Raw genomic sequence first — 14,398 nt, forward strand, 5'->3', positions numbered from 1 at the left:
GCAACCACAGAGACATTGCTTGATTACTCTTCCCCCTTTGTTGGAGTGGGAGCACACCTCTGAACTCTTGGTCTTCGCTAACCAAGGACAGCCAACTGTGAGTAGGATGCAGCAGAGGGGTGTATGTGATTCCTTAAAGGGTCATTTGTTTGTCAGACTTTTCCACCACAAGGTGGAAAACTTAGGCAAAGAACACTGCTCAACACATTGTGGGGTCAGGTTTTGCTTATGGTTACATGCTTTTGAATGCACTTGTGGTGTTTTCCCAAACTTATGCTTCCTTCCCCTTCCCTTTTATTAAAAGTTCTCTTTTGTTATACACAGACTTAGTGCTTGCAAGTGGGGAAGTAGGGCCTCTCAGATGTGCTCACGGTTGGTTATTACATTTTCCCAGATCATTGGGTGGAGGCTTGAGCTGGTTCTGTTTTGAATGGTTAAGAAGAACCCCTCAATATTGAAGGTGACCCTGTTGCTGCTGACTCCACTTCACAGAAGGGTTACACAAGAGAAGACTCTGTTAAATAATATAAATCCTTTTCTTTCCCATGTACGGGGGGAAATATATTTTATTTATGAATATACAAGCTTTGATTCTCCACTGTCTTGTTCATGTCCATCTATCCCAAGTAAGTGCAAAATGCTATCATTGGTATGAGTAGAAATTTCTGGATTTGGCAATTTGTACATCAATTTTGCACAGATATAAATGAATACACAAAATGCAAGGTCTAGAAATTCAGGTCCATTGCACCTACAGTAGATACATAACCTGATGTCTTGATTATAAATTATGAAGAGTTTGTGAAGTACTGTGTGCAGGTCCATACTATGTGTTTTAGATTTTTGTAGGCCCCTAACCTGCAATGATTAATTTAAAGCATGTGAATAGTTCCATGGAAGTCAATGGGACAATTTATGTGCTTAAGTGCTTTACTGACTAGGTACACACAATGGGATGGCAGAGCGCTAACGTATCAAGGATACCACAAGAGAACCATTGATTAACTCATAAGAGAAACTAATATTACACAATTTCCTACAAAATAGTAATGATTTTGGTATTCCTGAGTAAGAATCAGATAGTGTTCACCACTTAATATAAGAGACTGGCTAGGTTATATTTGAAGAAAAAATAATAAAAATCAAATTCCTTTTCAACCTTGTTCACTTCCCCCTTCAAAGGAAACCATACAATTAGAATAGGGAAGATGTGTGGACCAGTGGCTAGAACTGGAAAATAAGACTCAGGAGACCTGCATTCTGTTGCCAACTCTGTCACTAAGTGACTCTTTGTGATCCTGGATCAAGGCACAACCTTTCTATGCCATGGTTTCCCCATTTGTATAAATGCTGATAACAATACTTACCTCTGCAAAGAACATTAATATCTGTGGATGAAAAGTGTTATACAAATTCTAAATTTTATTACCATTATTATAGTCTTAATGGGAAATAAACACATTTTTTCCCAATACTAAAACAAGTCAGAAGTCAGATATCACATTTCATTTTCTGATAACTAAATTTACTTCCCCCACCATTTAGCCCCTTGTCACATGGTGACACTGGCCCTTTAAAAGGGAGCATCACATTCCAGTTTGGCCAATTAACTTTATTTAAAAGAGGGCATTGGGGCCCTAGGGAAACAGAGACCTGGTGAGTCAGGGCTGCCTGGGAGGAGAAGCTTGAGTATGAGATAAAAGCTGGCACAGACTATATGTGATCCCTGGGAGAAGGCAGGAGAGCAGTGGAGGAGTTTGCTGGCTGGCATCCCCAAGCCAGAGAGCCAGGGTGGTAGGGCTGAAGGCCAGGGAGCAGCAAAGGGAGTTGCCTGCTGGCCCTAAGCTGAAGAGTTAGAGCCAAAGGCCAAAAGCAGAGGAGGAGCTTATCTGCTAACATCTCCAGGGCTGGAGAACTGAACCCAGAGGAACAAAGAAAGAGCCAGGGGGAGTGAGGGATGCTCCCCTGGCAAGAGAGGCTGTGGCTGTTTCTGCAGGGAAGAGTGGGGTTGCACGCCCTCTGGAAGGGCTGGGGTGGCTCTCCAGGGCCAGAGGAAGAGCAGAGGACTGACAGGATCTGGGTGTGGTCAAAGTGGCTGGTGTGTTGTATAGGGCATATTGAGGGATTAGCTGTTGGGATCTTAATCACTATTTAAACTGTGTGAGATAAATGAATTTTATGTTGAGACTATTGTTATGGACTATTTTGCATAAAATATTAATAATAAACCTGTCCAACGGAGGGGTATTATTGAGAGAGCAGAGCTTCCAAGGAATTAGTAGGTTATGAGAGGGGGAACCTGGGTTACAAGAAGCAGTGTGCCACAGCCACGAGGCAGTGCTCAGGAGGTGGCCAACCCTATTACGCTGCTCTACATGATCTAGTAGTTGACTGAGATCCTTCATTTACAAGTTAACCACAACTTTATTTTGTAAAGCTTCCCATTATACTGATCTTACATATCAAAGACCAGATTTACGACAGGTACTACTTTTTCATATTTCAGGTCTAACACATAGTAGTACACCACTTATTCCTAAATGATTTGCTTAAGAATTCTACAGTTCATTGTATTACCATCAATACATTTTAGCTCCACAATAAAATTAAAGCAAAAACACGTACTGGATTGTTATTGGTTTTCCCTGCAAGGATGACTCTGGCTTTGACCTTGTTCATATTGAAGTTTTTCAAATAGGCCTCATAAATTCTCTTGGCAAGAGATTTAAGATCTGCCATTTCTGAATCTTCCACATCTTGTTCACCTGTTAGAATTTCTGCTTTCAACTTTGCCTTCTCAGACCTTGGCATTCGTCCAAAACGAATTGCTGGTAGAAAGACAATTATGAAACAAATACATAAATTCTACATAAGTCCATACTATTTTTCCCTCCCTGAATACAGCAGTCAGATTTCTATCTAGAAGGAGTAATGACTATTAGAGGCAGCCTGTCCTACCTATAAAGCCATGAATTAAATAAGACAGCCCTTCCCCACATAATTAGTCCCTAATTATTAAATCACCAATCTCCAATGAGGATAATCAAATGTCATGCTTCAGAGCATAAGCTGATAGCTGCAGTGGTCCAGAATTAATGCACTCTGCTGTATGCAGAGGGGAAAGGGCAATGTACAACTAACTGTTTGACTTCAGTTGAAACATCCTATTCTAGCCATAGATGTTGGCAGGAGACTAAACAGGACTAGAAATTTATTTAATGATTATACACTTGCTCTGAAAGATAAGTCTACTGGCTGTTTTCCAATGTCCCATAAATAAAATTTGGAACACTCAGATTAAGTACTACCCCAAATTACTAAATTCACTATATTTTTAAATCCTCAGAAGATATGGGGTGCTTGAATACAAATATATTCAACCGCATATAAAACAAGCTCCAAAATGCAAACAATGTCTTGCACATAAGGAAGTAATAGAATAAAAAGTTTTTTAAAATAATATTAATGACAGTTGCATTTCAGACACATTTCAGACACACACTAAGTATTTAACTGTAGATTTATTCTACTTGGTGACAAACAAAATTGAAATGATTTTAGAATATTTAGAGGACCAGACAAACAAATAGCAACTATGAAGTTCAGATATATTTTCTGGAAATGAAAGGCAATTTTCTGATGACCCCAATAGTAAAAGTTGTAAAAGTGAACTAATACATACTTTTAGTGACCTTTCATTTTGTTGATCAAATTGAATTACACATCAGAGGAGAAATCTCACAAACATGCATTCTTAAACTAGCCTTCAATATTTTTTTCTCATTCCCAGTCAAGCATGCTTACATGCCTCTTCCGCTCTTAATTTTTGAAAGGGAGCCTTTTGTATTTTTTGTAGGAAAAATGACCTTTAAAAACTTGTCCATACACTGTGCACCTAAAACGTGATTACTCCAGAGCAGAGGAAAAGAAGGAAAGTAAAACACAAATGAACCCCACTAATTAGGCCTTGATCCTGTACTGAGAACAAAATCTTGCACCCAAGCGTTCTCAATGCAGGATCAGGGCCTCATTTTAATTCACCTGAGACTGAATCCTGTAACTCTTGCTCACACAAGTAACTCTGTGGAACTACTCATGTGAGTAAAGTTATTCACATGCCTGCTTGCGGAACTGGGAACAAATTATTAAGGGCACTCTTACCTACCATTATGTGACATTCCAACTGAAAGGCACTTTTGAAAACGACAGTATTGGCACTTATTACGGTTTTTTTTCTGAATTTTGCAGGTACGATCACATTTATCATAGATGAGTTTAAGTCGAATTGTTCTCCTAAAAAATCCCTGTAAAATGTTTAAGAGAACGTTATATATTGTCAAAAATGTGAGCTAATGTAAGTCTTCCAATAAATCTTAATCATATCACTACATTTTCTCTTTTCTTTGTCTTATTTTTCCACAGTTGACACTTACAGAAACTAAAGGTAAATGTTAATCTAGATAAATATAAGTAAAGTATGAGGTGTCAAAATGCAACAGTTTCCTATTTCACTAAATACAGCATTACATGGAGGCCAGACTCTCACCTGCATTGAGTTTACACTTGGCACAGACAGAATGTGGGGGGTGGGAAAGGTAGCTTTAAGCCTCCTTTCTGCACTCCTGATCCTTTGCAGGCTGTGGGGACCAAAATGCCTCCTAAGGTAATATCAGAGCAGCCTTTAAAGATCAAACAGAACGACCATGCACTGTGTCCTGCACCGTCTTACCCTAGCATATGCTTTGCCAGCCCCCTCTCCCTGTCAGAGGGAATCCGCATCTGCCATACACATACATGCACGCGCGCACACACATACCGCAATAGGTGGTTACGTGAAGGAAGAGCACATGTTAACAGCAGGAAGAGTTGGGGATACACAGGAAAGTGCAAGGGTGTAGAGGAAGAGCTAAGCACAGGCACATGGGCACCAGAGAAAAAGCCCATAAATGATCTTACCATGATGTTCTGAGTGACCCTGCAATGAAATACTAGTCTCTACAAACCTTGCTACACAGCGCTGTGTCATGATAAGACATTGTGATGTGTGAAGCAAGATGTTGCACTGCCAGCATGTCACAAAGTGCCATATTTGATCATGACCTAGTTCTCTAACTCTAAAAGAATGAGTGCAAATCTTCAGATTTGAATTTAGAATTATTCCACCAATTCCAGAACATTAATCCACAAAACTCTACATTTGAACCTTATTATCCTAACCCAAGAGTAAAGTTGAGTGATTGTAAAAATTTTTGAACGTTTTAAAATTGCTTCACTTTCTCAAGTCCTGTTATGTGATACAGAACAAAACAAAAAAATTAGACATATGCTAGAAAATAAAATATAAAACCTTTATATCTTTTTGGTCATCTATCCTACACTTCAAAGACTGATGGTAAGCATGTTTGGCTTTGTGACCATGTACTGGTTCAAAATTTATAATAAATAAAAACACTGTACTAAAAGCGATTCACATAGGATGTGATGGTGATGAGGCATTCAGGATTTGTCCCTTGGAAATATAATGGAAATGTATCAAATTCACATGGTTCCCATAGCATATTCCCAACACAAATAAAACACTAATGGAACATTTTTTTATTCCTTTTAAATTATTTTAATCTCTAATGATAACTAGTTCTTTTCACAAAAGCACTACTACTAATAATCATCATCAACTGCCTTTCTTGAAGAAGTTCTAGTATCAAATTATGGTACCAGACAAAAATACTTCCTGAGAAGATCACAAGTGACTTTATTATTTAAATTGTGTTTTCTTTTTACAGTTAGACTGATTTTAATTACATTTACAAAGCAACTATGTTTTTTCTTCATATAACCCTGTAAATAAAGCAATATGGTTTAGGCTATTAAAAAAAATCAACTGTACCTTACAACCTTCACAAGCATGTACTCCATAATGGAAGCCTGAGGCTTTGTCCCCACAAATTCTACATTCAATGTTTAATGCTCCACTGGGTGATTCATCTATGTTACCGGGAATTGTGGCAAAATTAATGGATGAAGGACTTGATGCTGGTGAAAGGGTGTCTAAAAGAAAAAGGAACCCTCATAAATTCTGTACTACCAAAATCAGCACCAGTTCTGTGCTAAATTTCATCCACATAGGAAAGAGTTTATTTTAAAAGCCTGAAATAAAAAATCATTACATGCACTATTAATTTAACAGTAACAAATCTGTTTGAAAACTAGCTCATGCTTCTATTAATAGTGCACCAAACAATACAGGGTCTGTACGGCTAATGTCGATGACACATACAATGCACACCCAAAAGGATAGGAGAGCTAAGAGCCAGAACCAAAGAAGTTGTAGTGGTATTTCAACAACAGTTCAGTAAGTATGCACAGAAAATCTAGAATAATTTAGATTGTGATCCAAAAGTATCTAACTAAAGCTTTGAAATCACTTGTTAAATGAATGTCTATTTCATGTTTGCAAGGGAATTTATTCATTATAATTATCTGTAATTATCTATTATTCAGATGTTTTACTAGTTATAAAATAATGTAAGTTAGAAATGGAAGAGTGGCATTGGCCGAACAGACTGATACATGTTGCTAGGGCAAAGCCCATGGACCAGATCCTCAAAGTATCATCATAATGCCCAGGCAGCCAATGGACCACCCTTTCTCTATGGTTATAATCAGCACAGCTGGCCAATACATCTTCTGCCCAGGATACTTTCAGACACGTGCTTTAGTTTAGCCTACTCAGGTCAGAGTCAGACCTGCTGTTATGGAAAGACAGCAAATATACCTTCCTGGTTAAAGCCCCCAAGTCAGCAGAACATTTAAGCACATGCTTATCTTTAAGCATGTGTTTAAAGTCCCATTTTAGTTCAGTGGGACTATTCATGTACTCGTGAACTAGGGCCTAAGACAGGAGATGCTGAGCTTCTAGTGCCATTCTGAAGAGTTTGCCCTTTACCAGAGGAGTGAAAACAGGCCATATGATTAAACTGCAGTGAGGCTAAAGAGAAGCTTCAAAAGGAAGACAAACTAGGGACTACAATGTAGATGATCTGACAATCAAAACCTTCTTTGACTGACTGCGCTGCCTCACCTCTCTAAATGTGAGGAAAACAATGCTCAACTCAAATAGTGAAATAACTAAGCAGAAACTGTCCAATGCTCATCTGTAAAATTTAAACATCTTGCAAAATTAAAACGCTTCACTTTGAACCACCTCCAAAATCACCAAAAAACCCCCGTAAGAACAGAAGAGTTGCCATACTGGGTCAGACCATGGTCTATCTTGCTCAGAACCCTGTCTCCAACAGTGGCCCAAACCAGAGCTTCAAGAAGAGCATACAGAACAGGGCAATTATGGAATGATTCTGGTAGTCAGAGGTTTAGGGCTGCATCCTTGACCATCTTGGCTAATAGCCATTGATGGATCAATCCTCTATAAACTTAACTTGTTCTTGTTTAACCCAGTTATACTGTTGGCCATCACAACATCCTATGCAATGAGTTCCACAGGTTAGTTGTGTGTTGTATGAAAGAGTACTACTTTGTTTCTATTAACCTGCTGCCTATTAATTTTATCAGGTGACCCCCAGTTGTTGCACTGCATGAAGTGATAAATAACATTTGTCTATTTACTTTTTCCACATCATTTATGATTTTATACATCTCTATCATATCCCCACTTTGTCGTCTCTCTCTCAAAAAAGATGAGCAGCTCTCATCTTTTTAGTCTCACCTCATATGGAAACTGTTTCATAACCTTGATTACCTTTGTCGTCTTTCTCTGAACTTTTCCCAGTTGAACAATATCCTTTTTTGAAATGGGACGACCAGAACTGGACACAGTATTCAAAGTGTGGGCTTAGCATGGATTTATATAGGCTCATTATGATATTTTGTCTTATTTTCCATCCCTTTCCTAACAGTTCCTAACATACAATTAGCCTTTTTGTCCGCTGCTATGCATTGAGCAGAAGTTTTCAGAGAACTATCCACAATGACTCTAAGGGATCTTTCTCTTAGGCAGTAACAGCTAATTTAGACCCCATCATTGTGTATGTATAGTTGGGATTATTTTTTCAAATGTTCATTATTTTGCATTTACCAACATTCAATTTCATCTGCCATTTTGTTGCCCAGTGACCCAGTTTTGTGAGATCATAGGAGACAGAGGTTCCCCCTTTCATAAATTCATCCCTAAAGGATGTTGCCACCCAAACCATGAGCTTCTCCGCACCAATCCTCTGCAACAGTGATACTCAATAGGCAGCCCATGGGCCAAATGTTGCCCACCAAGGCTTCATGCATGGCCCATTAGCTCACCTTTAAAAAATGTTTATCATTAAATTTACAAACAGAGATGTGCTGCCTATCATTTGCCTACAACTTCTTTAGTAAGTAACTTACCCAAGCAAAAATTAAGCACTATTTACTAGATCTTAAGTTCTTGCAATAGCATCGGCTATGACTGAGCTAGGATGTCATCCATTTTTTCATTAGTGATGGAAATGGAGTAAAAAATGAGTGAGAGTGGGAGTAAAATGTTGCAAAGTTGACAGTGAAAACCAAGCTTTTAACCCAAACTGGACAGTGGATTTTCTTTTTATTATGCCACCTCATTTAAATGCCAAACCTTTGGTGTTTAATATGCCAAACCACTGTATCCATCTGTAAAGTCACCCACGTGAGGTGCCACTTTGAATCAAAGCACAGTAATTTTAACAAACAAACAAAAAAACAAAACAAAAAAGGAAAAAGCAACAGCTGCTTCTCTTCAGATAATGCTGGTATTAGGCAAAAAGAAAATGCCTTTCCTGGCTACTGAGCTTTTGAAGGAGAACACGTTGGAAATGCTGGAGGAGCTTTTTGTCAGAGATAAAAAAAAAAAAAAAAAAGATGACATTGTGAACCATGTGAAGCAAGCTCCCCTGTTTGATTCCACAGCAGTGTGAATATTGGAGGTAATTTACAAGGATTGTTTGTCATCACTGCTTTCTGACTTAAAAAAATACCAAATACATGTCTCTTGCAAGCGATTTAAGTGACATGGCCCAGCTATTGCTGTTTGTTAGATTTTATGATGGTGAAATTTTCAAGGAAGAATTTTTGTGCTTAGTACAATTAGAAACCTACACCACAGGCAAGATCATTTTTGAAAAGGTAAAAGGCTTTTTTGAAAAAAAATGTTTTAGATCTGCAGAAAGTAAATTTGCTTGTTACAGATGGAGATCCCTCTATGACAGGGAAAGAGAAGGGCTTTGCTTCACATTTGGCAGCGATACACCCTTCATTAAAAACACTTCAGTGAATCATTCACCAGACTGTCCTGTGCAGTACGTTGTCTGGGGACTTGAAAAAAAAACAAAACAAAAAAAACAATGGGTATTGTGATGAGATTAGCGAACTATGTATGCTCAAGTTCTAGCTTGCAACATTGTCTTTTTAAAGGTCTTTTACAAGATGTTTCAGCTGAATACTGTGATCTGTTGCACAATAACGTTCACTGGTTAAGTAGGAAGCGTGTGTTAAAGAGGTTTTGTGTGCTTCAAAAAGAAATAATCACAAGACCAACAAGGCATGTGAGTTCCTCGAATTTATGAATGATGTCCCCTCTATGTCACAGGTAGCTTTTTGTGTGATATATTGGTCACTTGAATTGCCTCAATTTCCAGCTCCAAGGCCATGAAAACAGTGTCAGAGGTCTGAAAAAGTGTGTGCTTTCAGAAGAATCTTAAAACCTTTCAGACAAACTTAACAGGAAAGATGTTGTACTTTCCCACATTGTGTGTTGTTGCTACAGATGAAACTTCAATGAAAACGACGCAAGAATTCCTAAACAATCCAATCGCAAATTTTTAAATGTGATTTGAGAATTTTAAAATTCCAAAGGATTTGCTTTTGTTTGTTCATGATCCATTTGTGGTCACTGCCGATGAACCTTGCCTTTCTGAAGCAAAAAACATTCTTGATTCAACGGATGAAGGTAACTTTTAAATTAGAAATTGTAAAACTCCAGAGCTCAGATGTCTTCAAGGTAAAATTCAGAGAAGTGGGACTTTGTGATTTCTGGATTCAATATGCTGACCAGTTTCAGAATAGCCAGAATCTAGCTATCTATCTTTTAACAATGTTCAGATCAACGTACTTCTGTGAATCTGGGTTTGCTATCGTGACTATTAAAACCAACACTGCAATCACCTGGCAGATAAGCATCTTCACCAGTGCATGCACCTTGCCCTTACCTCCTACAAACCAGTCTTCACAAAACTTGCCAGCAATCATCTATATCACCTCTCCCATTAGAGGCTGCCACAAACACATGTAATAATGTTGATTTATAAACTTCGTTAAAAGACAGAAACACTAATACTTATGTTGCAATCAAGGTCTTTATTTATTGGCAGCTGAAGTTTGTTTTGTTTTGTTTTTGTTTTTTAATTTTGTCAGCCTTGTGAACAAATGGCCTGCCTCATCATTAAAATTCTCAAAATTGGCCCGCGGGTAGATCTAATTGAGTATCACTGTTCTAGAACTTACCCTCCACCAAACTTGAAATTTTCTAAAGCTAGAAGACTTGTCCTTATATCTTGCACTACACTAAGATTTTACCAAATTCACAGGGGTTTTATTTGAACAAATACATTAAAACAATTATATGAATGTAGGTCAAGGAATATGATGTTAGAAATAGGTTAACTCAGAACTCATATTGCCAACCTCAAGAGCCTCAAAAAATCTTGACTCAGACCACCCAAAATGATCATGTTTTAAAAGTTTTTTTTTTTTTAGTTCTTTTATTTGCCTTCCAGATTTTGAGCCTTTGGGTTCATGTTTTCCATCTTTTCTTTGCAATCAGGAAGGCAGTAAAATGGTGAGAGTTGGTAACACCACATCTCAAACTCAAATGTGTTACGTCTCCTGCTTTGGCCAGAAGGATCCTGTTTTTAAATCTGCTTTCTGAACTGTTCCTGCACAGAAGCTTGAGTGCTAAGGAGATATTCTAGGAGGCATCTTTATGATTAGGGCCACTTTTGGCAGGATTTCTATTGTAAATGACTCTTGCTCTAGGCTACATCTCTTATCACAGACTCCCAAGTGATCCCTGAGTGACACTGGGCAATGCTCTAGCCATTTCTCCCTTGTCACAGGGACAAGCATGCAGCAGCCACAGCTCCCGCCCTCCTGTCAGGGAGCAGTAGGTGAGGTCAACCAAAGAGAAAGGAGGAGCCAGAACTAAACACCCAGGTATAGCAGCTCAGAGGGAGCACTTCCCAGTTGATGGCAAGAATCTCCTTGACAGCAGCAGGCAAGCAGCAGTCAGCCACAGGGGCTAATAACCCAGCCACAGCCTCATATGCATCCACTCCAGGCCTAGGGGAAACAAGGCACAGCTTCCAGAGTTAGCTGTGGAAATACCCGAGTCAGCCAGGAGCATAAAAATCCCTATGTTCCTAAAGCTCATTCCATGCTGTAGCCTTGTCAGTCAAATGTTCTGGTAATCAGAACATTTGATCTCATTTATGTAAATAAGTCATGTATATTTACTCAATAAGCAAGTTAGGACATTAATTCATTTGCATAAACATGCCAGATTATGCACCTTCGGCATTAAGATCTGTGATTTCAAACACTGTTCTAAAGTAACTTTAATCTTCTTCTCCTTTCAGAGTAGCAGCCATGTCAGTCTGTATCCGCAAAAAGAAAAAGAGTACTTGTGGCACCTTAGAGACTAAAATTTATTTGAGCATAAGCTTTCGTGAGCTACAGCTCACTTCATCAGATGTCCTCCAAAAGTGGTGGGAAAAAATCTCCTATTGTCACTGTACTGGATAAACAAAAATGGTACATAATAATCCTAATGGCAGCACTACAGTCCTCATTTATGCCTTTTTGATTACATGAGGCTTTTGTTATATAAGATCTGAGGATTAATGGCTCTCTGCCTTAATAACTCTCTTAATAACTGTGTTACTGAGATCAACAGAGAAACCAACATTTAAATAAGGGCATTTTGGAGAGATGAAAAGTTAGAGACAAACCTTTTCACTGAGTTCTAGTTTAACTTTTTAGCAGTCAGAATGACAAATCTCCTTTTCGCACAGATTTTACTATACATATCGTGTATGTTATAAGAGTCACACAGATTGTAGTTCATGGGACTGAGTCAAAGACAGCGAAATCAGTGGAAAACTTTGAGGTATAAATATTATACAATACCTGCTAAGTTGGAGGAAAATGTAGCTACTTTTGTAGTAACAGTTGTGATTATTTTGCAAGATACTCGTAAAAAATGGTGTACATTAAAGGTCGTCAGCAAAATTTCATTTTAAAGGGATCACAAATTTATACAAAACAGACCAACATACTTTTATCTCCACCTCACCTCAACAGTGAAACCAATAAAATAATTTAAAATTTTTGTTTTAAAAATATCACTTTCTATGGATTTCAGAGTAGCAGCCGTGTTAGTCTGTATTTGCAAAAAGAAAAGGCGTACTTGTGGCACCTTAGAGACTAACAAATTTATTTGAGCATAAGCTTTCGATGCATCCGATGAAGTGAGCTGTAGCTCACGAAAGCTTATACTCAAATAAATTTGTTACTTTCTATGGAGTAATTTGTCTCACAAATTTCAGACTGGAGTTAATTTACTGACATTATAAACAGCTGAAAGGTTTTTGTTTCCAGTGTTATCTATATATCTGAAACTGTTGTAATGTAAAGGAAGGATTTGCTTAGCTCAATTAAATACATCTTATCTCAACTGATGAAGATTTACTGTATTCTAAACTCTTACCTGTAATGACTGATCCATCAGATCCTGGACCATTTCCCAAAGACTGGAGTTCCGTTACGCTGAATGCTCCAGGGCTATCATCACCAATAGACAGAGATGTCCTGTATGTTTTCCATGTCTTGTAGGAACTCTCTAGATAAGGGGCTTCCGAGATCATCCTCCTCTAAGGGGGAAAAACCGGTTTTCTGTGTCCACCATTTAATCCTCATATTAGACTGTTAAGAAAAAAATATATATATGTAATATCATAACACATTTAAAAGCTCTATAAACTGAATCACATACAGGTTCAAAATAAGGGAGTACATAATTTGTAATAAAATATTTTGTGCTAAAATGTTTTTTCAGAAGCATTGTATAAAATGAAATACTGACACGATGGCAAAAATCCCCATAGACTGACCACGCAAAAGATGATTACGGCTAAGTAAGTATCTATGTTACCTTCTCCCTCTCTTCTGCTGTTGAAAGCGACAAATTATGTTTCTGTAGCAGATAAGTATTTCAGCTTGAACTGTGCTAGGTAAATGGCAAATGTCAATAAATAAATCTACAAATTATGAATAATCATACATCAAAATACTTTACATAGGGAGTAGTTTATCCACAGCTGTAGTTTGACTAGGGTCAGAAGATGTGCATCAGGTGCTCTCTTCATCCCTCCCAAATTTGTTCAGTATATCCTGTGATAGCACAGAGATCACAACTTTACCTTATGGTATAAACCTCTGGGAAATAATGAGCCAAATTCATTCTGGGTGCAAGCCTGCCAAAGTCAGTGAAGTTACACTGAATGCCCTCACCCTGATTTCACATTTTAAAATTTTCTTTAGTTGAATCTGCCAGAAAAGGAAACAATGGCACATACTGTATAATATTGCTACTCACGCTAAGAAGTACTGCTATTTAAAGAAGCTAGCTTTTGAGGCTGAAACTACACTTATAGCTGCATTTTCTTCAACTAGTATGTGTTCTTATACCAATTCAGTATGTCCATGCACTGAATATGCACTGCTGGTTACAGAAAAGCTCTGACTGTTACTTTAGTCACCATGAAGATTTGACATTTACCAACATACCACGTTCTTACCAATTTTTACCTCTTCTAAGTTTACGAGAAAACTGTGGTATATGCTAGCAAATGAAGTTTTAAACATATACACCCAATTCCAAAGTCAATTTCTTATTTGACACTGTTAAAAGTTGTGAATATCTTTAATAGCAAGCAATTTCCGCTTGCTTGAATCACTCAATTTCCACGCATAACCACAGAACAATACATTTGGCTCATTGAGTTTTGAGCATTTATCTTGAGAGAAAATTTTTAATTGTTTTCTCTGCAACTGAAACAGGAGCACAGTTATGATGGGCAGACTGTGCTGAGTGCTGGGGATCTATCTTTTACAATGCAAAGGACAATCATCTTTAAAAAAGACTAGTAAATATCAGAAACACTCAGGGAGGACCAGTCACATAGGAGTCTGGCCCATCAAAATTGTTGCAGAGGTATAATTGAGGGCAGATAGTGATTCAGTATGCGTAACATGAGTCTGTGCAAGCCTAAAAAAGTTGTTTGCAACAATGCATACTGCACACACAGTTTTTACTAGTCAT

General features: G+C 37.9%; 1 protein-coding gene across 1 annotated transcript in view; it reads right to left on the reverse strand.

Annotated features, from left to right (window-relative positions):
- Positions 1-14,398, reverse strand: part of PPARA (peroxisome proliferator activated receptor alpha) — a 50,085-nt gene that overhangs the window by 13,415 nt on the left and 22,272 nt on the right. Inside the window, 5 exon segments of the mRNA XM_043515175.1 lie at positions 2,626-2,828; positions 4,166-4,304; positions 5,888-6,048; positions 12,785-12,876; positions 12,878-12,999. Of these exon segments, the coding sequence (XP_043371110.1) occupies positions 2,626-2,828; positions 4,166-4,304; positions 5,888-6,048; positions 12,785-12,876; positions 12,878-12,993 (711 nt within the window). The 5' untranslated portion in view covers positions 12,994-12,999.

This window comes from Dermochelys coriacea, chromosome 1, assembly GCF_009764565.3.
Source record: "Dermochelys coriacea isolate rDerCor1 chromosome 1, rDerCor1.pri.v4, whole genome shotgun sequence".
NCBI lineage: Eukaryota > Metazoa > Chordata > Testudines > Dermochelyidae > Dermochelys > Dermochelys coriacea.